Source organism: Schistocerca americana, chromosome 4 (genome assembly GCF_021461395.2).
Source record: "Schistocerca americana isolate TAMUIC-IGC-003095 chromosome 4, iqSchAmer2.1, whole genome shotgun sequence".
Classification (NCBI taxonomy): domain Eukaryota; kingdom Metazoa; phylum Arthropoda; class Insecta; order Orthoptera; family Acrididae; genus Schistocerca; species Schistocerca americana.
This window is the reverse complement of record NC_060122.1, coordinates 790,049,068-790,074,239: the sequence shown is the minus strand read 5'-3', so window position 1 is coordinate 790,074,239 and position 25,172 is coordinate 790,049,068. Positions and strand designations below refer to the sequence as shown.

General features: G+C 45.6%; 1 protein-coding gene across 2 annotated transcripts in view; it reads left to right on the top strand.

Moving 5' to 3' along the window:
• The window catches only part of LOC124612952 (atrial natriuretic peptide receptor 1-like), a 1,199,832-nt gene that overhangs the window by 523,325 nt on the left and 651,335 nt on the right, over positions 1-25,172 (top strand). For both annotated transcript variants that reach the window (XM_047141468.1, XM_047141467.1), the window contains one exon: positions 12,517-12,854. In XM_047141468.1, the coding sequence (XP_046997424.1) occupies positions 12,517-12,854 (338 nt within the window). The remainder of the gene's footprint in view (positions 1-12,516; positions 12,855-25,172) is intronic.

Here is a 25,172-nt window from a genome sequence, read left to right as displayed (position 1 = left end):
TCGTGTAGGGCCGTCGAGAGCACACAGAAGTGCCGCAAAACATCGCGTGGCATGGACTCGGCTAATGTCTGTAGTAGTGCTGGAGGGAACTGACACCATGAACTCTGCAGGGCTGTCCATAAATCCGTAAGAGTATGAGTGGATCTCTTCTGAAAAGCACACTGCAAGGCATACCATATATGCTCAATAATGTTCATGTCTGGAGAGTTTGGTGGCCAGCGGATTTGTTTAAAATCAGAAGGGTGTTTCTATGGCAACTCTGTAGCGATTCTGGACGTGTGTGGTGTCGCATTGTCCTGCTGGAATTGCCCAAGTCTGTCGGAGTGCACAATTGACATGAATTTATGCAGCTAATCAGACAGGTGGTGATGCTGAGGGAATTAGATTAGGAAATGAGATTAGGAAATGAGACACTTAAAGTAGTAAAGGAGTTTTGCTATTTGGGGAGCAAAATAACTGATGATGGTCGAAGTAGAGAGGATATAAAATGTAGACTGGCAATGGCAAGGAAAGCGTTTCTGAAGAAGAGAAATTTTTTACATCGAGTATAGATTTAAGTGTCAGGAAGTCATTTCTGAAAGTATTTGTATGGAGTGTAGCCATGTATGGAAGTGAAACATGGACTATAAATAGTTTGGACAAGAGGGGAATAGAAGCTTTCGAAATGTGGTGCTACAGAAGAATGCTGAAGATTAGGTGGATGGATCATGTAACTAATGAGGAGGTATTGAATAGAATTGGGGAGAAGAGAAGTTTGTGGCACAACTTGACTAGAAGAAGGGATCGATTGGTAGGACATGTCCTGAGGCATCAAGGGATCACAAATTTAGCATTGGAGAGCAGTGTGGAGGGTAAAAATCGTAGAGGGAGACCAAGAGATGAATACACTAAGCAGATTCAGAAGGATGTTGGTTGTAGTAGGTACTGGGAGATGAAGGAGCTTGCACAGGATAGATTAGCATGGAGAGCTGCATAAAACCAGTATCAGGACTGAAGACCACAACAACAAACAATCAGACAGGATGCCTAGGTACGTGTCAACTGTCAGAGTCTTATGTAGACGTATCAGGGGTCCCATATCACTCCAACTGCACACGCCCCACACCATTACAGAACCTCCATCAGCTTGAGTGGTCCCCTGCTGACGTGCAGGGCCCATGCTGATCCGCCAGATGATATTTGAAAGGAGACTTGTCCGATCAGGTAACATGTTTCCGGTCATCAGCAGTCCAATGTCGGTGTTGTCGGTCTCAGGCGAGGCGTAAAGCTTTGTGTCGTGCAGTCATTCGGCCTTCGGCTCCGAAAACCCATATCGATGATGTTTGGTTGTGTTGTTCGCAAGCTAACACTTGTTGATGAATTGTCGTGTGACTAGGGCCTCCCGTCGGGTGGACTGGTCGCCTGGTGCAGCTCTTTTTAGTTGACCCCACTTCAGCGACTTGCGTGTCAATGGGGACGATATGATGATGAAGGCAACACAACACCCAGTCCCTGAGCGGAGAGAATCTCCGACCCAGACGGGAATCGAATCCGTACCCCTTTGCATGGCGTCCTGCCGCACTGACGACTCAGCTATCGAGACGGACATACTTGTTGATGTTCAGCACTAAAATCTGCAGCAGTTTGCGAAAGGGTTGCACTTCCGTCACTTTGAACGATTCTCTTCAGTCGTCGTTGGTCGATTTGATGTTTTGCCGAATTCGTGATATTCACGGTACACTCGTGAAATGATCTTACGGGAAAATCGCCACTTCATCGCTATCTTGGAGATGCTTTGTCCCATCGCTCGTGCGGCGGCTAAAACACCATATTCAAATGCACTCAAATCATGGTAAGCTGCCATTGTAGCGGCAGTAACCGATCTAACAACTGCACCGGTTACTTGTTGTCTTATATACGCATTGCCTACCTGATCACCGTATTCTGCCTGTTTACATACCTCTGTATTTGAATACGCATGATTGTGCGTGCACATGTAGCCTTAACATAGAGACAGAAGAGACGCGATAGGGGACTTCAGTTTACACTGAAGCGCTTCAGTGTAAATTCAAGTCCCCTACCGCATCTCTTCTGTCTCTATGTTAAGGCTACATGTGGACGTACATTCACATTTACCCCGCAAGCCACCGTACGGTGCTTTTCAGAGGGTACGTTGTACCACTACTAGTTATTTCCGTTCCTGATCCACCTGCAAACAGAGCGAGGAAAAATCGACTGTCTGTATGTCTCCGTACGGCCCATAACTCTCTTATCTTATGTTCGTGGCCCTTATACGAAATATACTTTGGCCGCAGTAGAACTGCTATGCAGTCACCTTCAAATACCGGTTTCCTAAACTTTCTCAATAGCCTTCCTCGACGAACGTCTTCTTCCTTACAGGGATTGCCGGCCGGAGTGTCCGTGCGGTTCTAGGCGCTACAGTCCGGAAGCGCGAGACCGCTACGGTCGCAGGTTCGAATCCTGCCTCGGGCATGGATGTGTGTGATGTCCTTAGGTTAGTTGGGTTTAAGCAGTTCTAAGTTCTAGGGGGCTGATGACCTGAGAAGTTGAGTCCCATAGTGCTCAGAGCCATTTGAACCATTTGAACCTTACAGGGATTCCCATTCGAGTTCCAGAAGCATTTCCCTAATACTTGCGCGTTATGGAACCTACTGGCAACAAATCTAGCAGCCAGGTACTCAGTTGATTCGAAATCTTCTCTTAACACTTTGGTGGAGATCCCATGCACTAGAACAGTATTCGAGAAGGCGGTCCACTGGTGTTCTGTATGATGTCTCCTTGGCTCTCCCAATAAACCGAAGGCGACCATTCATCTCCTCTCCTACAATATTTATATAGTTGTTCCATTTTATATCGCCTTGCAACGTTACGCCTCGATATTTAATCGACCTGAATGTGTCAAGTAGCACACTACTAATGCTGTATTCGAACATTACAGCATTTTTCTTCCTACTCATTAGCATCAGCTTACATTTTTATATATATATATATAGCTAGCTGCCATTCATCACACCTGCCTCAGGAACTACTGTAGGGATTTTGAACTGTTTTCACTAGTAGACTAACTGATGTGTGATAAATGTTTATGTATGCAATTTATAAGTATTTCGTGCTAACTGGATGAGCTATGATGATATTTGTCACTTAAGCATCCTGAGAACTTTCCAGGCCTGACCTGCTTAAATCGTTTAGTTATACGAAAAAAGTCGTCGTGCTGTAAATACTTAGTGTTAGTGTTACGAAGCCAGGGGGCTCGTTAGCATCTATAAAAGCAGCAAGAGTGGGCTTTATTGTATCACAACTTTTTCATAGAATTTAGGGATCTCTAACAACAGTTACATTTTTTGGATCTTTCCTACGTTGTCGTTTTCAATGGACACTTTCATGCCAATGAGTAGATACTTTTTAAAAGAAACTTTTCAGTGTGGAAACAATATTGCAATTAACATCATTTCCTTACATGATCTGCCACAATCTCTTTACAATTGCTTAATTGCTTGGTAGGCTCCTTGATTATGCAAAGGAAGAAGGTTTGTTGCATCGGGTGCACACATTATTGGTCCGCCTCCGCAACGTCGTCATGCCACGAAAACTCGAATATATACAGTTGCTTCTTTATGGCACCAAATGATGAAAATATTTGGAGCTGTGTCAGGAACCTATGGTGGCTGCTCCCGCAGTCTATATTCGGAATACACTGAATTGTTTTCGCAGTTGTATGAGAGCCACCATAATTCTAAGGTAAACTCACAGCTTTTGATAGCGTCCCTCTCCTCTTAGTTTCGATATCGGGTTTCAGATTATGTCCTGTGATCGCGGTGGCCACTTGGGTGTTCCATCACATCGTCTGCATCGCTGTGGAAATGCTCGATCCTGGAAGTCATGTAACCTTCCGTGTGGTGGTGCAATCATCTTGTTGGATGATAGCATTTTGCTTAAGGGGGAGAAGGTGACGGACAGAAAATTGCACAAACATGTAGAGATAATCGGTTCCTCTTACTGTTTATTCCATGAAGAAATACGCCCCACCTATACTGCTTTTGCCTCGCGGAGTGGCCGTGCGGTTTGAGGCGCCATGTCACGGACTGAGCGGCCCCCTTCCGCCGGAGGTTCGAGTCCTCCCTCGGGCATGGGTGTGTGTGTGTGTTGTTCATAGCATAAGTTAGTTTAAGTAGTGTGTAAGTCTAGGGAGCGATGACCTCAGCAGTTTGGTCCCTTAGGCACTCGCACAGATTTGAAGGTATACTGTTTTTCAACAGTGTACACAACACTTCAACTTTACGCAGTCCCTGACATGTTTCAGAAAACTACGGAGGTTTCCCGAACCCAGGATGTAAATGTAGTGCCGACTAATTTTCTCACATATGTGGACGGCTGCTTTGTCAAAGAAAACGAATATTTCTAGATAGTTCAGATTTTACATGCGACCAGGTGCTACATGTCAGTAGCAAATTAGTGGTGAAGCTGAAAGTCGTTTCGCATTAGTGCTTGCTCTGTCTCAGCATTTTAAGCGTGCAGTTGAAGCAGTTTATGCAGCAACTTGTGAGCTGTTGAGCCAGAGATCTTTAGCTCAGAGAAGTGACTTTGATGGGCTGCTTTGAAAGTTTCTCTGACCTCCTCTACTATTTGGTCAGATGTGCGTTCTCTGCCAGAAACTGATTATCTGTATACATCGCCAGTGTCCAGTAACTTGTCATACCAAGCCTTAATCAACAGAAAAGCTAGTGGTTTCCGTTGAAATTCACGTCGTAAATTTCTTTGGACAGCAAAAGGTGATTTCGTTTGCATACACCACGTGATGGAGATCAGGCTCTATCTTCGGGTGTGGTCATTTCTGGTAATTATTTCGTAAGTAAATCGATACAAAAGAAATCCTTTGGGAAAAAAAGGCAAAACTTTTTGATTTGCTCTATATGGTCCTGCGAACCACAAGTACCTATATACCGTCGTTTTGTTTCATTGCATTTTCAAATCAAGGAGGTTTCTTGTGGAGACCCTGTAGTCCACACTAGTGAATACTATTCACTGTTCGACCATTAACAGTGTAACGAATCAGTAGTGGGCCTTTAATATCAGAAAACACTGCTGTCATCAACCTTCCTGTAGAAGGACTTTTTTTGCCGTAGATGAAAATGGATGCTTCCACACCACTCTCTGCCGCTTACTCTGGTTGGATGTGATGGACACACCTCTGATCAAAGCTTACTACGCGACTGACGTAATCCTTTAGTTCCTTTTCAAATCACCTTAAGCGATTTCGACAGTTCCAGACGTTCCTACTTGTGTTTGTCCGTCAGTTGGCGAAGTAACCAACGAGCACTAAGAGAATCGTGGCGATTGGAAATGCAGAAGTGTGACTAATGTTCAACTCATGCGCTAGTCTTTCTTCTGTGGTGTTTTGGAGCTACACATTGTATACATAAACCTCATAGTCTGTAAGTCATTGTAGCCATTCGTAGAAAGAGATGTTGGGTATCAAATAAGTTCTGTTTATTACCAATCACTGTCCATCAAATGATGCGAACGCTACTAGCCGAGACACATTCGGGCGATGGAGATCAGAAACGGCACGAATAAAAGGTTAATTTTGACGTCTTGTGCGCATACGCAAAAAAAAAATAAACACCCACAGAAACGTACACACAGATATTCCTGTACATAGGCATAAAGTATGTTGTGGATTGGCAAGACAGCCAACCCACTACGAGGAAGTCGAAAGGCACGCGTTTAAGCTCACGCAGGCTGGCGTGAGGTCTGGAACAGGACAAGGTATTGAGACTAGCAAAAAAGGTACGTAGCTTCTGGAACACTTAACTTTAATCCATAATTGGTGAACATCGCTCTTGACGGTACATGTTTTACAGCATCAATAGTGACTGGTAATGGCGCCTTGCTAGGTCGTAGCAAATGACGTAGCTGAAGGCTATGCTAACTATCGTCTCGGCAAATGAGAGCGTAATTTGTCAGTGAACCATTGCTAGCAAAGTCGGCTGTAAAACTGGGGCGAGTGCTAGGAAGTCTCTCTAGACCTGCCGTGTGGCGGCGCTCGGTCTGCAATCACTGACAGTGGTGACCCGCGGGTCCGACGTATACTAACGGACCGCGGCCGATTTAAAGGCTACCACCCAGCAAGTGTGGTGTCTGGCGGTGACACCACAAAGTATATACACTGAAGCGCCAAAGAAAATGGTATAGGCATGCGTATTCAAATACAGAGATATGTAAACAGGCAGAATACTGCGCTGCTGGCGGCAACGCCTATATAAGACAACACGTGTTCCGCGCAGTTGCTGCTTCTGTACAATGGCAGGTTACCAAGATTTAAATGGGTCTGAATGTTGCGTTACAGTGCGTGCACGAGCGATGAGACACAGCACCTCCGAGATAGCGATAAAGTGAGGAATTTCCCTTACGACGATTTCACAAGTGTACCGTGAATGCACCAGTCCGGTAATCCTATCTCCGACATCGCTGCGGCCAGAAAAGTATCCTGTAAGAACGGGCACAATGACGACTGAAGTGCCTTAATCAACGTGACAGACGCGCAACCCTTCTGCAAAATTGCTACAGATTTCAATGCTGGACCGTCAACAAGTGTCAGGTGCAAACCATTCAAAAAAACATCATCTACACTCCTGGAAATGGAAAAAAGAACACATTGACACCGGTGTGTCAAACACACCATACTTGCTCCTGACACTGCGAGAGGGCTGTACAAGCAATGATCACACGCACGGCACAGCGGACACACCAGGAACCGCGGTGTTGGCCGTCGAATGGCGCTAGCTGCGCAGCATTTGTGCACCGCGGCCGTCAGTGTCAGCCAGTTTGCCGTGGCATACGGAGCTCCATCGCAGTCTTTAACACTGGTAGCATGCCGCGACAGCGTGGACGTGAACCGTATGTGCAGCTGACGGACTTTGAGCGAGGGCGTATAGTGGGCATGCGGGAGGCCGGGTGGACGTACCGCCGAATTGCTCAACACGTGGGGCGTGAGGTCTCCACAGTACATCGATGTTGTCGCCAGTGGTCGGCGGAAGGTGCACGTGCCCGTCGACCTGGGACCGGACCGCAGCGACGCACGGATGCACGCCAAGACCGTAGGATCCTACGCAGTGCCGTAGGGGACCGCACCGCCACTTCCCAGCAAATTAGGGACACTGTTGCTCCTGGGGTATCGGCGAGGACCATTCGCAACCGTCTCCATGAAGCTGGGCTACGGTCCCGCACACCGTTAGGCCGTCTTCCGCTCACGCCCCAACATCGTGCAGCCCGCCTCCAGTGGTGCCGCGACAGGCGTGAATGGAGGGACGAATGGAGACGTGTCGTCTTCAGCGATGAGAGTCGCTTCTGCCTTGTTGCCAATGATGGTCGTATGCGTGTTTGGCGCCGTGCAGGTGAGCGCCACAATCAGGACTGCGTACGACCGAGGCACACAGGGCCACACCCGGCATCATGGTGTGGGGAGCGATCTCCTACACTGGCCGTACACCACTGGTGATCGTCGAGGGGACACTGAATAGTGCACGGTACGTCCAAACCGTCATCGAACCCATCGTTCTACCATTCCTAGACCGGCAAGGGAACTTGCTGTTCCAACAGGACAATGCACGTCCGCATGTATCCCGTGGCACCCAACGTGCTCTAGAAGGTGTAAGTCAACTACCCTGGCCAGCAAGATCTCCGGATCTGTCCCCCATTGAGCATGTTTGGGACTGGATGAAGCGTCGGCTCACGCGGTCTGCACGTCCAGCACGAACGCTGGACAACTGAGGCGCCAGGTGGAAATGGCATGGCAAGCCGTTCCACAGGACTACATCCAGCATCTCTAGGATCGTCTCCATGGGAGAATAGCAGGCTGCATTGCTGCGAAAGGTGGATATACGCTGTACTAGAGCCGACATTGTGCATGCTCTCTTGCCTGTGTCTATGTGCCTGTGGTTCTGTCAGTGTGATCATGTGATGTATCTGATCCCAGGAATGTGTCAATAAAGTTTCTCCTTCCTGGGACAATGAATTCACGGTGTTCTTATTTCAATTTCCAGGAGTGTATATGTTTTTCCGCAGCCGAAGGCCCACTCATGTATCCTTGATGATTGCACGACAGAAAGCTTCGCGCCTCGCCTGGGTCCGTTAAAAAAATGGTTCAAATGGCTCTGAGCACTATGGGACTTAACATCTGAGGTCGTCAGTCCCCTAGAACTTAGAACTACATAAACCTAAGTAACCTAAGGACATGACACCCATCCATGCTCGAGGTAGGATTCGAACCTGCGACCGTAGTGGTCGCACGGTTCCAGACTGAAGCGCCTAGAACCGCCCGTTAACACCGACGTTGGAATGCTCATGACTGGAAACATGTTGCCTGGTCAGACGAGTCTCATTTCAGATTGTATGGAGCGGATGGACGTGTACGGGTATGGAGAAACCTCATGAATCCATGGACCCTGCATGTCAGCAGGGAACTGTTCAAGCTGGTGGAGGCACTATAATGGTGTGGGGCGTGTGCAGTTGGAGTGATACGGGACCCCTGATTCGGCTAAATACGACGCTGACTGGTGACACGTACGTAAGCATCCCGTGTGATCACCTGCATCCATTCATGCCCATTGTGCATTACGACAGACTTGGACAATTCCAGCAGGAAATGAGACACCCCACACGTCCAGAATTGCTACAGAATGGTTCCAGGAACACTCATCTGACTTTGAACATTGTAAGCTTATTTGTCCGTCGCTGACATAGAAGACTGCAAACTTTCTTTTCTTCCCGTCTGGGCAAGCTGTGCATTGAGTATAGTACATGTAAAGCTTACTGGGACAGGGTAAATGCTAGCTGCAATGAAGTCGATAATTCGATTGTAATATTGGCATTTTAATTTGATATTCCCCACAACTGACAAAATTAAAAAAAAAAAAATGTGAATCTCTTTGTCCACCCACACACTCCTGAGAATGGCACATTAACAATTTGCAATCAGGCGTCCCTATTACCGGCAGCTTGTAACGCCGGAAATGCATATCCTCCTATTTCCATCTACTGTACTATAATTTTTTTTCCTTGTTTTGTTACCTCAAGATATGACATTTCTGTCTCTTTATATATTGTAATTGTTTTACTGTTTGTATATATGTATATATTTACGCATTTATGTTGGTTTGTTTTGTGAATATTATTTGTATTTATACGCTGGGTCTGGCCTAGGGAAAACTATGCTATCGAACGAATACATCGATAGGTCGTGTGGAGAACCGAAGTGTTGAGGATCTTTGGTAGTGTTAACTCTACCGCGTGGAGCGCGGGCAGAGCAGAGAGAGTGGCTGGGGTGGTGCAGTGGAGCAGGTGTTGTGTGACGCTCCCGCGAGTTGCCGCGCTTTCGGGGTTTGGCAGCATGTAATTGCGCTCGACTTGCGATGATAGTTTCTGACATGGTGTCGCGGACGGGAAGCATTAGCTGGCGCACATCAAGAGCCCGTTTCGTCTGGTGACCGTGTCGAGAAGAAGGCGCGCCAACATCCAGCTTCTGCAACAGCGACGGCCGACAATGAGTGACTGTCGCCACCTCCTCGATCGACGGCTTCAAACCTTCAGTCAACCAACAAGGAAGACTGGAAGCACGTAAAGTTTTATAGCTGTATGGCAGACCTCAGCTTTTCAAACTTTTAAAATTGTTGCATCACAAAATTACAGCAACATAGCATGAACGTTTGTTGCTCATTGTCCCAATTGCATTACCAAGCAGGGTCCCTTCCTTTTCCGGAATGAACCCGAGTGTCGTTGAAATTCAAACGCCAGAATCATTCGATTTCACTGCTTTAATTTCAAAGTTCAGTTAAGGTATTCATAGCTGGCTACAATATTTAGAGTACACAAGCACAAATTAAGAGTGCGAGTTTTGTTACCGTATTTTAGCTTACCTGTGACTGCCGCTCAGCTTGTTACGTAGTAAATTTTAATATTGTTAATTGTTCAGAATCATTTAATTCAAGTTCAAAGTTAAATCTCTTATTTCTAAATTGCGTAGATTCAAGTAGCTTTTGAAATGATTGTTGAGGTAGTCCAAGACTAACCGTATCTTACTGAATTTCGATGTGCTTCAGAAAGAAAGCTCACTATTAACTTCAGTCACTAAATTAACTTTCGATTTTCCGGTTTTATTAATTCTTTTGCTAAATTAAGTCAGAGTGTAGCGAAATTGATTACTTCTGAAAAACTTTCAGTTTTCACACTACACGTGTCAACCTTCAGTTGCCACGCTTCTAGTGCTAATTATATGTGTAGTAACCTTTCTTTTTCAGTTACTATAGTAATTGTCCTTAGGGCTGGCGACCGCAATTTCCCTCAAATCTCAAATATCTAATGACCACTAGTTAATTGTTAACGTAACGGCCGCACATTTACTTTCTTTATTAACTTTACCCCTTTTCAAAATTAATTTCCACCAGTTTCATTTGCATTTTTCCTTTCATTTAGATGTAACCCTTTCCTCCATCTTTACCGACAAATTAACTTCGGTGACGATTGCTTTTCCCAAATTTCCATTAGGTACACGCGGTTTAATTTTTCACTGTCATTAAGGTCGATAAGTGAGGGGGAGGTTACAAGCTGCGTAGATAAACACTCGGCACCTCGCAAGGATAACTTCCAGATCAAGAATATTAGGTAAGTCGTTGGAAGGGCTTAAGCGTTGGTGAAAATCTCACTTCTGAGCAGAACTCTGCACGGAACACGTGTAGGTGCAGTGCTGCGATACAGACCGTATATCTCCCTTCGAAGACGGTGACCAAGACGCCGTCCCCAAGTCCGTATCGGTCGATCGCTGAAGGCGAAGTCCTCTGTCTCCACAAATTCACCCGTCTGCCACGCGTACGAACTCGGCGGAAGAATACTTAGTTTCTGCCTATGTCGAGCGCTCTATCATCGCCGAAATCCATCCAACGGCATTTCTGAGATCGACCCAACGATCGAGTAAGTCATAACGCCCCTAGGCAATCGGAATTCCCGTCTTCGCCTCGTGTTGCGCAGCACAGGTGGCTCCGGATGCCGGGCTTCCCCCAAAAGCGCCGTATTGTCCCGCGTTTCCGGTGACCGCTACGTGCCGCCCACGGCGGCCCGGCGAACTATGGCCAGCTGCAGACTTTATATTCCACATTTCTCAACTTCCGACACTTTTCACCAACGCTTTAAATTAGTGACTTAATCACGCAGAATGCAGGGAATGCTGCTAGAGAGTGCCTCATATTTATCATAATTCAATAAAGTCATAATCTGATGTCCTTGCCAGTCCCTTTATTATTAATATTAATGTTGGTAAACTAACGTGTAAGTTCCCATGTCCTGGCTCCTTACAACACACCCGCTGGCCATAAAACTCCCCAGACATGAAATTTATTGATCATATCTAGGAATCCTTGCAGTGTGATCTTCAGAAGAGAGCTCCATCCCCTCGTACCCTAACGGGTTCATGGACAGCCCTGCAGTATTCATGGTGTCAATTACCTCGTGCACTACTTCAGACATTAGTCGAGTGCATGGCCGGCCAGTGTGGCCGAGCGGTTCTAGGCGCTTCAGTCTGGAACCGCGCGACCACTGGCCGGCCGGGTTGGCCGAGCGGTTCTAGGCGCTACAGTCTGGAACCGCGCGACCGCTCCGGTCGCAGGTTCGAATCCTGCCTCGGGCATAGATGTGTGTGATGCCCTTAGGTTAGTTAGATTTAAGTAGTTCTTACTCTAGGTACTGATGACCTCAGATGTTGTCCCATAGTGCTCAGAGCCATTTCGCGGGACCACTACGGTCGCAGGTTCGAATCCTGCCTCGGGCATGGATGTGTGTGATGTCCTTAGGTTCTAGGCGCTTCAGTCTGGAACCGCGCGACCACTACGGTCACAGGTTCGAATCCTGCCTCGGGCATGGATGTGTGTGATGTCCTTGGGTTAGTTAGGTTTAAGTAGTTCTAAGTTGTAGGGGACTGATGATGGTTCAAATGGATCTGAGCACTATGGGACTCAACTTCTGAGGTCATTAGTCCCCTAGAACTTAGAACTAGTTAAACCTCACTAACCTAAGGACATCACACACATCCATGCCCCAGGCAGGATTCGAACCTGCTACCGTAGCGGTCGCGCGGTTCCAGACTGCAGTGCCTAGAACCCCACGGCCACTTCGGCCGGGTGGGGACTGATGACCTCAGATGTTAAGTCCCATAGTGCTCTGAGCCATCTGAGCCATTCGAGTCAATGCCACGTCGTGTTTTTGCGTCACTTCTGCGTGGTCGCGGTTGCCCTACGTGATATTAGGAAGGTGTAAGCAGTTTCTTTGGCTCTCCAGAGTACGGAATAAAATTTGTCCCAAATTGACCCCTTTGTGCTGTCTCCCGGTTCCTAAGACTTTCTCCCCTTCCACCTTGTCTGAATGGGTCAGTACAACATTTTGCGTCCTGCTTGTTAAGTGTTCAGAAATCAGTCTGTGGCTGCAGTGGGAGCAGAGGTGACGGCCGGCGGGCGCCGCGTGTTGCAGCATGGACAGCGGCGACGACCCGGTGCAGCCGTGGTACGTGGAGGGCGACCCCCCGGAGCGCAACGAGCGCGCGCGCCGCGCCTACGAGGCACTGTTGACGGTGACGGCGGCGACGCCGCGCAGCGACTCCTACCGCAGCTTCTCGCAGCAGGTGAAGGACATCGCGCGCACCGAGCAGAACTACACGTTCGCCGGCAAGTCCATCTCCACGTTCGTCACCGCCTTCTACGATGCCGTCCTGCTGTACGCCATCGCGCTCAACGAGACCCTCTACCACGGCAGCGACGAGATGGATGGCCGTAACATAACCAGGAGGATGTGGAACCGCACCTTTACAGGTACCTTAACAACAATAGTGTATTTTATTAACTGGCCGGCCGAAGTGGCCGTGCGGTTAAAGGCGCTGCAGTCTGGAACCGCAAGACCGCTACGGTCGCAGGTTCGAATCCTGCCTCGGGCATGGATGTTTGTGATGTCCTTAGGTTAGTTAGGTTTAACTAGTTCTAAGTTCTAGGGGACTAATGACCTCAGCAGTTGAGTCCCATAGTGCTCAGAGCCATTTGAACCATTTATTAACTGTAATTAACCGCCGGAAGATCAGTTTGGATTCCGTAGAAATATTGGAACACGTGAGGCAATACTGACGTTACGACTTATCTTAGAAGAAAGATTAAGGAAAGGCAAACCTACGTTTCTAGCATTTGTAGACTTAGAGAAAGCTTTTGACAATGTTGACTGGAATACTCTCTTTCAAATTCTAAAGGTGGCAGGGGTAAAATACAGGGAACGAAAGGCTGTTTACAATTTGTACAGAAACCAGATGGCAGTTATAAAGAGTCGAGGGACATGAAAGGGAAGCAGCGGTTGGGAAGGGAGTGAGACAGGGTTGTAGCCTCTCCCCGATGTTATTCAATCTGTATGTTGAACAAGCAGTAAAGGAAACAAAAGAAAAATTCGGAGTAGGTGTTAAAATCCATGGAGAAGAAATAAAACTTTGAGGTTCGGCGATGACATTGTAATTCTGTCAGAGACAGCAAAGGACTTGGAAGAGCAGTTGAACGGAGTGGATAATGTCTTGAAAGAATGATATAAGATGAACATAAACAAAAGCAAAAAGACGATAATGGAATGTAGTCGAATTAAATCGGGCGATGCTGAGGGAATTAGATTAGGAAATGAGACACTTAAAGTAGTAAAGGAGTTTTGCTATTTGGGGAGCAAAATAACTGATGATGGTCAAAGTAGAGAGGATATAAAATGTAGACTGGCAATGGCAAGGAAAGCGTTTCTGAAGAAGAGAAATTTGTCAACATCGAGTATAGATTTAAGTGTCAGGAAGTCATTTCTGAAAGTATTTGTATGGAGTGTAGTCATGTATGAAAGTGAAACATGGACGATAAATAGTTTGGACAATGAGAGAATAGAAGCTTTCGAAATGTGGTGCTACAGAAGAATGCTAAAGATTAGATGGGTATATCATATAATTAATGAGGTGGTATTGAATAGGATTGGGGAGAAGAGAAGTTTGCGGCACAACTTGACTAGAAGAAGGGATCGGTTGGTAGGACATGTTCTGAGGCATCAAGGGATCACAAATTTAGCATTGGAGGGCAGTGTGGAGGGTAAAAATCGTAGAGGGAGACCAAGAGATGAATACACTGAACAGATTTAGAAGGACGTAGGTTGGGGTAAGTACTGGGAGATGAAGAAGCTTGCACAGGATAGAGTAGCATGGAGAGCTGCATCCAACCAGTCTCAGGACTGAAGACCACAACAACAACAACAACAACAATTAACCGCCGCCCGGGGTAGCGCCTTGTCACGGTCAGCGCGGCTGCCTCCGTCGGAGGTTCGAGACCTCCCTCGGGCATCGGTGTGTGTGTGTGTTGTCCATAGCGTTAGTTAATTTAAGTTAGATTAGCTTAGGGACCGATATCCTACGCCGTTTGGTCCCGTAAGATCTTATCACAAATTTACAAATTTAATTAACTTTCGCGAATTACATTGACCTCGAGATTACCCTACACTTGTTATGTTATGTTAACCGGGGACCTAGAAACGACGGAGAGGCTCCATCCTCGCCGCAGCCGCAGTGCTCCATAAACCAACCACGACTACCGCAGTCCACTTCACCCCTCCGCCACCCCACACCGAACCCAGGGTTATTGTGCGGTTCGGCCCCCGGGGGACCCCCAGGGAACGCCTCACACCAGATGAGTGTAACCCCTATGTTTGCGTGGTTGCGTGGTAGAGAAATTGTGGTGTACACGTACATGGAGAACTTGTTTGCGCAGCAACCGCCGACATAGTGTGAGGCGGAATAAGGGGAACCAGCCCGCATTCGCCGAGGCAGATGGAAAACCGCCTAAAAACCATCCACAGACTGGCCGGCTCACCCGATCTAGACACAAGTCCACCGCGCGGATTCGTGCCGGGGAATGGCGCTCCTCCCCACCCGGAAAGCCGTGCTTACCCTACACGTACTACAATTTCTCTGTCGTCTGGATCGTCGAACTCCCGCTACTGTCTGATAAAATTCTCTCGAGCTTCCTGCCGCGGCAAGTGGTTTCAATTTTTCGACATTAGTCAGATGTACTGCGTCTACATCTACATCTACATTTATCCTCCGCAAGCCACCCAACGGTGTGTGGCGGAGGGCACTTTACGTGGCACTGTCATTACCTCCCTTTACTGTTCCACTCGCGTATGGTTCGCGGGAATAACGACTGCCGCAAAGCCTCCGTACGCTCTCGAATCTTTCTAATTTTACATTCGTGATCTCGGGAGGTATAAGTAGGTGGAAGCAATACATTCGATACCTCATCCAGAAACGCACCCTCTAGAAACATGGACAGCAAGCTACACCGCGATTCAGAGCGTCTCTCTTGCAGAGTCTGCCACTTGAGTTTGCTAAACATCGTAACGCTATCACGCTTACCAAATAACCCTGTGACGAAACGCCCCGCTCTTCTTTGGATCTTCTCAATCTCCTCTGTCAACCCGACCTGGTACGGATCCCACACTGATGAGCAATACTCAAGTATAGGTCGAACGAGTGTTTTGTAAGCCACCTCCTTTGTTGATGGACTACATTTTCTAAGCACTCTCCCAATGAATCTCAACCTGGTACCCGCCTTACCAACAATTAATTTTATATGATCATTCCACTTCAAATCGTTCCGTACGCATACTACCAGATATTTTACAGAAGTAACTGCTACCAGTGTTTGTTTCGCTATCATATAATCATACAATAAAGGATCCTTCTTTCTATGTATTCGCAATACATTACATTTGTCTATGTTAAGGATCAGTTGCCACTCCCTGCACCAAGTGCCTATCCGCTGCAGATCTTCCTGCACTTCGCTGCAATTTTCTAATGCTGTAACTTCTCTGTATACTACAGCATCATCCGCGAAAAGCCGCATGGAACTTCCGACACTATCTACTCGGTCATTTATATATACTGTGAAAAACAGTGGTCCCATAACACTCCCCTGTGTCACGCCAGAGTTTACTTTAACGTCTGTAGACGTCTCTCCATTGATAACAACATGCTGTATTCTGTTTGCTAAGAACTCTTCAATCCAGCCACACGGCTGGTCTGATATTCCGTAGGCTCTTACTCTGTTTATCAGGCGACAGTGCGGAAGTGTATCGAACGCCTTCCGGAGGTCAAGGAAAATAGCATCTACCTGGGAGACTGTATCTAATATTTTTTGGGTCTCATGAACAAATAAATCGAGTTGGGTCTCACACGATCGCTGTATCCCGAATCCATGTCGATTCCTACAGAGTAGATTCTGGGTTTCCCGAAATGACATGATACGCGAGCAAAAAAATATGTTCTAAAATTCTACAACAGATCGATGTCAGAGATATAGGCGTATAGTTTTGCGCATCTCCTCGACGACCCTTCTTGAAAACTGGAGCTACCTGTGTTCATTTCTAGTCATTTCGAACCTTCCGTTCCTCTAGAGACTTGCGGTACACGGCTGTTAGAAGGGGTCAACTTCTTTCGCGTACTCTGTGTAGAATCGAATTGGTATCCCGTCAATGGCTCTGCGACTTAACTTGTGAGTCCCCTAGAACTTAGGACTAACTAAACCTAACTAACCTAAGGACATCACACACATCCATGCCCGAGGCAGGATTCGAACCTGCGACCGTAGTGGTCGCTCGGTTCCAGACTGCAGCGCGTAGAACCGCAGGGCCACTCCGGCCGGCGGTATCCCGTCAGGTCCAGTTGATTTTTCACTGCTGAGTGAGTTCAGTTGCTTTTATATTCCTTGGACACTTATTTCGATGTCAACCATTTTTCGGTTTGTGCGAGGATTTAGAGAAGGAACGGCAGTGCGGTTTTCCTTTGTGAAACAGCTTTGGAAAAAGGTGTTTAGTAATTCAGTTTTACATGTGTCATCCTCTGTTTCAATGCCATTATCATCCCAGAGTGTCTGGATATGCTGTTCCGATCCACTTACTGATTTAACGTAAGACCGGAAATTCCTACGATTTTCTGTCACATCGGTACATAGAATTTTACTTTCGAATTCACTGAACGCTTCACGCATAGCCCTCCTTACGCTAACTTTGACATCGTTTATCTTGTGTTTGTCTGAGAGGTTTTGGCGTTGCGATGAGGAGCCCATTATCTCCAGTTACAGCCAACCTGTTTATGAAATACGAGCGTCACTCCAAAAGAAATGCACACTATTTTTGTAAAAATACAGTTTTCATTCGCCATGTGTGAAAGTTTTAACGTGTGTAGATAAATCCTTCCCGCTTGTTTTCAAACTTAGTTCAACCTGTACCCGCGAGTGGCGCCGTCACAGCATCTCTTCAAGATGGGTGCTACACTTAACATTCGTCAGAAGCAACGTGCTGTCATAGAATTCCTGTGCTGTGAAATCGAGACAGTGGAAACATCCACAAGAGGTTGACAAAGGTGTATGGAGATGCTGCTGTCGATCGCAGTACTGTTAGTCGGTGGGCAAGCAGGTTCCGTGGTGAAAGCGGGCACGGAAATATTCAGAATTGTCCTCGCAGCGGCAGGCCTCGTACTGCACACACTCCAGACAATGTGCAGAGACTTAACGAATTGGTGACTGCTGACAGACACGTCACAGTGAACAAATTGTCACGCTACGTTGGGGTAGGGGAAGGAAGTGTTTGCAGAATACTGAAAGTGTTGGCGTTAAAAAAGGTTTGTGCCAGGTGGGTTCCCAGAATGTTGCCAGTGGCTCACAAGAAACAAGAAAAACGGTATGCTGGAACAGTACGAGAATGGTGGAGGTGAATTTCTTGGAAAGATTTTGATAGGTGATGAAATATGGCTCCATCATTTTTCACCAGAGACGAAGAGGTAATCATTGGAGTGTCATGCAAATTCACCCAAGAAAAAAAAAAATTCAAAACCACACCTTCTGGTGAAAAAGTTATGGCTACGGTGCCTTTCGATTCCGAAGGACTCTTGCTTGTGGACATCATGCCAAGTGGAACCACAATAAATTCTGATGCTAATGTGACTAAACTGAAGAAACTTCAAGCTCAACTGAGCTGTGTTTGACCACATCGGCAAAAGCAGGATGTTTTGCTCTTGCATGACAATGCACGGCCACATGTCAATCAAAAGAACCATGGAAGCGAACACAAAAACTCGGATGGAAAACAATGAAACACCCTCCTTACAGTCCTGACCTGGCTCCATGTGACTATCATCTCTTTGCGAAACTGAAAGACTCTAGTCGTGCAACAAGGTTTGAAGATGATGACTCCCTTGTGCACGTTGCCATCAGTGGCTCCAACAGGTTGCTCCACAATTGTACCGTGCGGGGGTATACAGGCGCTGGTTCCAAGATGGAATAAGGCAGTTGAGTGGGATGGATAATATATGAAGAAATGAAAATATTCTTCCTAAAGGATATATCTACACACTGTAAAACTTTCAAACATGTAGAATAAAAGGTGGATTTAAAAAAATAGTGTGCATTTCTTTTGGAGTGACCCTCGTACTTAGAGGACATCGCCCTGGACACGACTTTGCAAAGCCTACTTGCTTTTGTTGTTACCTTCCTTGTGTGGTCTAATGGACGAAAAATGCTGGGAGAATTCTTTAACCACACAGCATCCACGGCAACATCAAATTCACGATGGAGGTAGAGAGAAATGGTACCTAGCCGTTTCCTGATGTCATCGCCTGCCGTAAAGCAAATGTGTGTCTCAATCACAGTGTTTACCGGAAACTCACCTACACAGACCGATATCTGCACGTGAACAGCTGTCACCATCCGTCACAGACAGTTCTGTTCTGAAGACCCTGGTGCAACCATCACAAACCGCGTCACACACTGCAAACCTGCAGAAGGAACTGAGCCACTTACGGAAAATATTCAAAGAAAACAGCTACAACAACTGCTAGACAGCCAAACCATCTTCCCGAAGACACGGAAGCAGAAGGGCCCAGACGGGAAGTGGAAGAAGTGTGCCTTTCTGACGTTCTGTGACTTATTAAAAGGAAATATTAGCTCGCTCTTAAACATGTCTAAAATCTATTCGGTCTTCAGGGCTCCAACAACAACTCGGCAACTCACAAGGCGTGTTCAAATGGTTCAAATGGCTCTGAGCACTATGGGACTTAGCATCTGAGTTCATCAGTCCCCTAGAACTTAGAACTGCTTAAACCTAACTAACCTAAGGACATCACACCACACATCCATGCCCGAGGCAGGATTCGAACCTGCGACCGTAGCGGTCGCGCGGTTCCAGACTGTAGCGCGTAGAACCGCATGGCCACTCCGGCCGGCTCACGAGACTTGTGAAAGACAATTTGGGCCTCAAACACCAGAAGTAAATAAAATTCCGTGTGGTTGTGGACAGTTTATGTCGGACAGTGGTCCACGAGAGATGATTTCGCCTTTGGTAGCCTCAGAAATCAGCGGTAGCAGAGAATACTCTAGAAAACGGACATCTAACATCGTTTTGCATTCGAAGAGATCTGTTATTACACGGATCAATAGTTTCTGGAATAGCGCAATAAAAGAAGCAATAGAAATAAAAATTACCAGCAATACCCTTAATAACAACTGTGGCCTGCAATTATATCAGGCTTTGGACACATATCGGAAGGTTGAAACGGGCGCGGCGGGCGCGCAATGAAAACATTACCTTGTACTGCGCTGGAGCGAGCTCCAGCGACGTCACAGAAGGCAGCATGGCTGTTTAATAACGGTAACAGAAACCAAAAGACAGTCACCTCTTGACAATGGCGGAGGAGTAGTCGGCCGAAAGCTCGTGAATTTTAAATCATTTCACGTGTCTGGAAGCTCGTGAGAAATTTGTGAGTACATATCACTGCAAAACCATGCCACCGTATATTTTCCTCCCATGATCGCTAGAACTAGATATAATGACATATCAACATTTTGTGAGCGGTCTGGAAGACAGAAAACAGAAAATTTCAGTCAAGACATAACACTTCCAGTGCCGGTCACGTACGTAATTCTACCCACCCCACGTGGGCCCATTGTATCCGCCTGCTTTATTCAGTGCCGCACATTTTCACTAATATTTGACTCTGGTACAAATTCAAGAAATAATGCGGAACTACGTATATTTCTTTATTTGAAATAAAAGTTATTAATTGCTTTTAAAATGAATGTGAATTACATTGCTCTTCTGATTAACCTCTCATCGTCATACGGCGAGAAAAAGATTTCCTTTCTCAATGCAAAATATTTATGTAGCATTTCGTTTAAATTTTACGAGTAAAGTGAATGAGTACAAACCAAACCAAGGTCTACAACAGCGCACTCTGCCCTCTTAGGTCAGGAATGAAAGATAACATCACAGATTTGTGTATGCTATGAAAAGGAAGAATATATTACGAGAACGATTTAATGTTTCAAACAGTTCTTTTTTGTGTGGTATAGCTGGAAACATGGTTCCACACAAAACCGCGCATTGAATACACCAGACTCAAACGACGTATTTTTCATTTGTGCTGCAGTGACTCGCAACTGAAGATCGCTCGATAACATTCTTATGCAAAATGACTGCAATATATTTTCGGTTGTTGTTGAAGGTGATTTTTTTTCTTACCCGATTTAGATAAAGTTTAGGAGTGTAGCAGTCTTCACTAAGATGTTGACATTGTTTCCAAACAGTGAAAAGAACGTAATGTTATTGACACGCCACCATGAGTGTCAAGAGAGAGAATTTTTTTCTGCATATCTACCTAGACAGTTGATTAAAAAAGAATAAGACCTTATTCCGCTCTGTGTTGCGGCGGAACACATACCTCACAGGAAAAAAACAATTGTTCTGAGTTGTTGCAACATTTTCAGCCTGAGGGGGAATCCTTCTTGTCCCGTATTGTGACTCTTGATGGGTCCTGGGTTCACCATTTTGAGCCCAACCAAAAATTTGGTGAATGACGTCATCCTCACTGTCCACAAGAAAAAAAATCGAAGCAACTGCTTCCCCTGCTGAGATCATGATGACTGTGTGTTGGGCCTATGAGGGAGTGATTCTCATCGAAGTGATGCCAATTGGCTGTACCATAAGTTTGGAAGGGATACGTGAGCACTTTAACCACAATCAAGCAGCGTTTTCGGCGGCTTCGGTGTCGTAACGACCCAGGAAATGTTTTGATTCAAGACGATAACGCTCAGCCGCACACACGCTCGAGGACTTCTGATCACATTACCAAACATCGTTGCAGAGTGCTACCCCATCCTCCCTAAAGCCTTGACCTAGCTCTTTCAGACTCCTGTTTGTTTGCGCTATTAATGAACAACATTCGTGGAGTAAATTTTGAAGACGCACAGTGAAGAAATCGCTTCGTGACCAGAACAATGACCGACAGGGCAAGCACGCCCTTGAAACACGCTGGAGAAAGGCCATAGAACTGAAAGGAGATTACGTAGAGAAATGATGTGTGTGGATGTCATTCTTTCGTATGTGTAATGTAACTGTTCGGAATAAATAATTGTTGGAGGATAAATGTAGAGCATTAACTTTTGGGCGATCATCGTAACTTGACGTGCATGAGGAACGTTGCTACGGTGGCGGCTACCGACCATGTACTTTGCCCAGCTCGTTGTATCAATGGGCTGTACGCAAGCAAACAGTACAGTCGCACACGGCCGCTGTGGGTCACTGACCCATGGCGTGAGGCCTGTCGCTTCGTGGACGAGTCCCGGCCTGCTGCCCTCTCCGCTGGGTGGAGACGCGTCTCCCTCGCCCTCAAATGAAAATCATGGGACTTATAGTAGAACAGCTACCAATGTCGTTTCTCATCTCCATGTAAAACCTTCGTTTCCACTTCCATCCTTACGTAGCAATAGAACTTTGGTGTATTCTCCACGATAGGCTAAGTTAATGATCTCTGACAGTCCCCTACATTCTAACAAAATATGATCTTTCCCGTTTTTTCCTTTCATTTCTCACCCGCCACTTCGTCATTGTCTCAATTTCGTACAGTCTTGACTTGAAGCTGCACGCGAACAGATTAAACAGTGACCCAGGGGCCTAAGCGTCCTTGATGTTGCCTCTGTTACCGGCCGATGTTCCTTTCTTTACTCACAACTTGGCAGTGACAACTGAACAGCGATACGACAGCTCCACATTTAAGACGTTTTTTATGGTTTTTAGCCTCGAGATATATGTATTTTTGAACTAATTTTTGTAGTGTACTTGAAAAAATACTTTGATAAACTCCTCATCTACGAGAAGCTACAGAAAAATTACACTTCACGAGAACAATACCAAATTCAGATTCGAAACCGCCTAAAATAACAGAGATATAGGAGATCATAAAACAACAGGGCCCAGGAGAAGATGGCATCGTCTCCAACATCTGCAAACTCAAGGACCAAAAAATCACAGAGGAAATTTATAAGATTCTCACACAATTATGGTTTGCAGGGTAAATTCCACAGGAAAGGAAATGTGCGTGGATTCAAACACTCCCCAAAAAGGGCGATAAGACCAGTCACTTAAAAAATTCTCTCAAAGGCATTACTCAACAGACGAGAACCACAAACTAATACAAAGGTAGGTTCATGTCGAGTAGGTTCCGAAAAAGGAAGATCCTGTATTGAACAGATTTGGAACTTGCGAACGCCCCTGAAGGTCAGACAACCGAGCAACACTGTAATCATATCTGTGGACTTCAAGGAAGCCTATAAATCCACAGACTGGCATACTTTCTTTGAGAATGTAGAATATGGAATGAAGGGAAAAATTAATATACTCACAGACATTACATTCAAAACAAAGTGTAAGGGAAAAATCTCAGAGCAATTGGAGATACACCAAGAGGACAGACAAGGAGATAGTCTCACACCGCTTTTATTCCACATGGTTGTGGACAATTTCATCAAACAATGGGAAGAAAAAGTAAAAGGGGTTTAACTAGGAAGAGCACGTGCAAGTAAGACACTCATAACATTTGCAGATGGTTTGGCAATACTTAGCAGCAATAGGCAAGAAGCACGAGAAACGCTGGAATACTTACATGAAGTCTCTGCCAAAACACGTCTACACGAAAAGCAGTACATGAAAAGAAAGAACAACACACAATCCATGAACACAAAATACGGACAGGTTAATAGAGTGGAAAAATTCAAATATCTGTTGTTGTTGTTGTGGTCTTCAGTCCTGAGACTGGTTTGATGCAGCTCTCCATGCTACTCTATCCTGTGCAAGCTTCTTCATCTCCCAGTACCTACTGCAACCTACATCCTTCTGAATCTGCTTAGTGTATTGATCTCTTGGTCTCCCTCTACGATTTTTACCCTCCACGCTGCCCTCCAATGCTAAATTTGTGATCCCTTGATGCCTCAGAACATGTCCTACCAACCGATCCCTTCTTCTAGTCAAGTTGTGCCACAAACTTCTCTTCTCCCCAATCCTATTCAATACCTCCTCATTAGTTACGTGATCTACCCACCGTATCTTCAGCATTCTTCTGTGGCACCACATTTCGAAAGCTTCTATTCTCTTCTTGTCCAAACTGGTTATCGTCCATGTTTCACTTCCATACATGGCTACACTCCATACAAATACTTTCAGAAACGACTTCCTGACACTTAAATCTATACTCGATGTTAACAAATTTCTGTTCTTCAGAAACGATTTCCTTGCCATTGCCAGTCTACATTTTATATCCTCTCTACTTCGACCATCATCAGTTATTTTACTCCCTAAATAGCAAAACTGCTTTACTACTTTAAGTGTCTCATTTCCTAAACTAATCCCCTCAGCATCACCTGATTTAATTTGACTACATTCCATTATCCTCGTTTTGCTTTTGTTGATGTTCATCTTATATCCTCCTTTCAAGACACTGTCCATTCCGTTCAACTGCTCTTCCAAGTCCTTTGCTGTCTCTGACAGAATTACAATGTCATCGGCGAACCTCAAAGTTTTTACTACTTCTCCATGAATTTTAATACCTACTCCGAATTTTTCTTTTGTTTCCTTTACTGCTTGCTCAATATACAGATTGAATAACATCGGGGAGAGGCTACAACCCTGTTTCACTCCTTTCCCAACCACTGCTTCCCTTTCATGCCCCTCGACTCTTATAACTGCCATCTGGTTTCAGTACAAATTGTAAATAGCCTTTCGCTCCCTGTATTTTACCCCTGCCACCTTCAGAATTTGAAAGAGAGTATTCCAGTTAACGTTGTCAAAAGCTTTCTCTAAGTCTACAAATGCTAGAAACGTAGCTTTGCCTTTTCTTAATCTTTCTTCTAATATAAGTTGTAAAGTTAGGATTGCCTCACGTGTTCCAACATTTCTACGGAATCCAAACTGATCTTCCCCGAGGTCCGCTTCTACCAGTTTTTCCATTCGTCTGTAAAGAATTCGCGTTAGTATTTTGCAGCTGTGACTTATTAAACTGATAGTTCGGTAATTTTCACATCTGTCAACACCTGCTTTCTTTGGGATTGGAATTATTATATTCTTCTTGAAGTCTGTGGGTATTTCGCCTGTCTCATACATCTTGCTCACCAGATGGTAGGGGTTTGTCAGGACTGGCTCTCCCAAGGCCATCAGTAGTTCTAATGGAATGTTGTCTACTCCCGGGGCCTTGTTTCGACTCAGGTCTTTCAGTGCTCTCTCAAACTCTTCACGCAGTATCTTATCTCCCATTTCTTCTTCATCTACATCCTCTTCCATTTCCATAATATTGTCCTCAAGTACATCACCCCTGTATAAACCCTCTATATACTCCTTCCACCTTTCTGCCTTCCCTTCTTTCCTTAGAACTGGGTTGCCATCTGAGCTCTTGATATTCATACAAGTGGTTCTCTTATCTCCAAAGGTCTCTTTAATTTTCCTGTAGGCAGTATCTATCCTACCCTTAGTGAGACAAGCCTCTACATCCTTACATTTGTTCTCTAGTCATCCCTGCTTAGCCATTTTGCACTTCCTGTCGTTCTCATTTTTGAGACGTTTGTAGTCCTTTTTGCCTGCTTCATTTACTACATTTTTATATTTTCTCCTTTCGTCAATTAAATTCAATATTTCTTCTGTTACCCAAGGATTTCTATTAGCCCTCGTCTCCTCTGCTGCCTTTACAACTTCATCCCTCAAAGCTACCCATTCTTCTTCTACTGTATTTCTTTCCCCCATTCCTGTCAATTGTT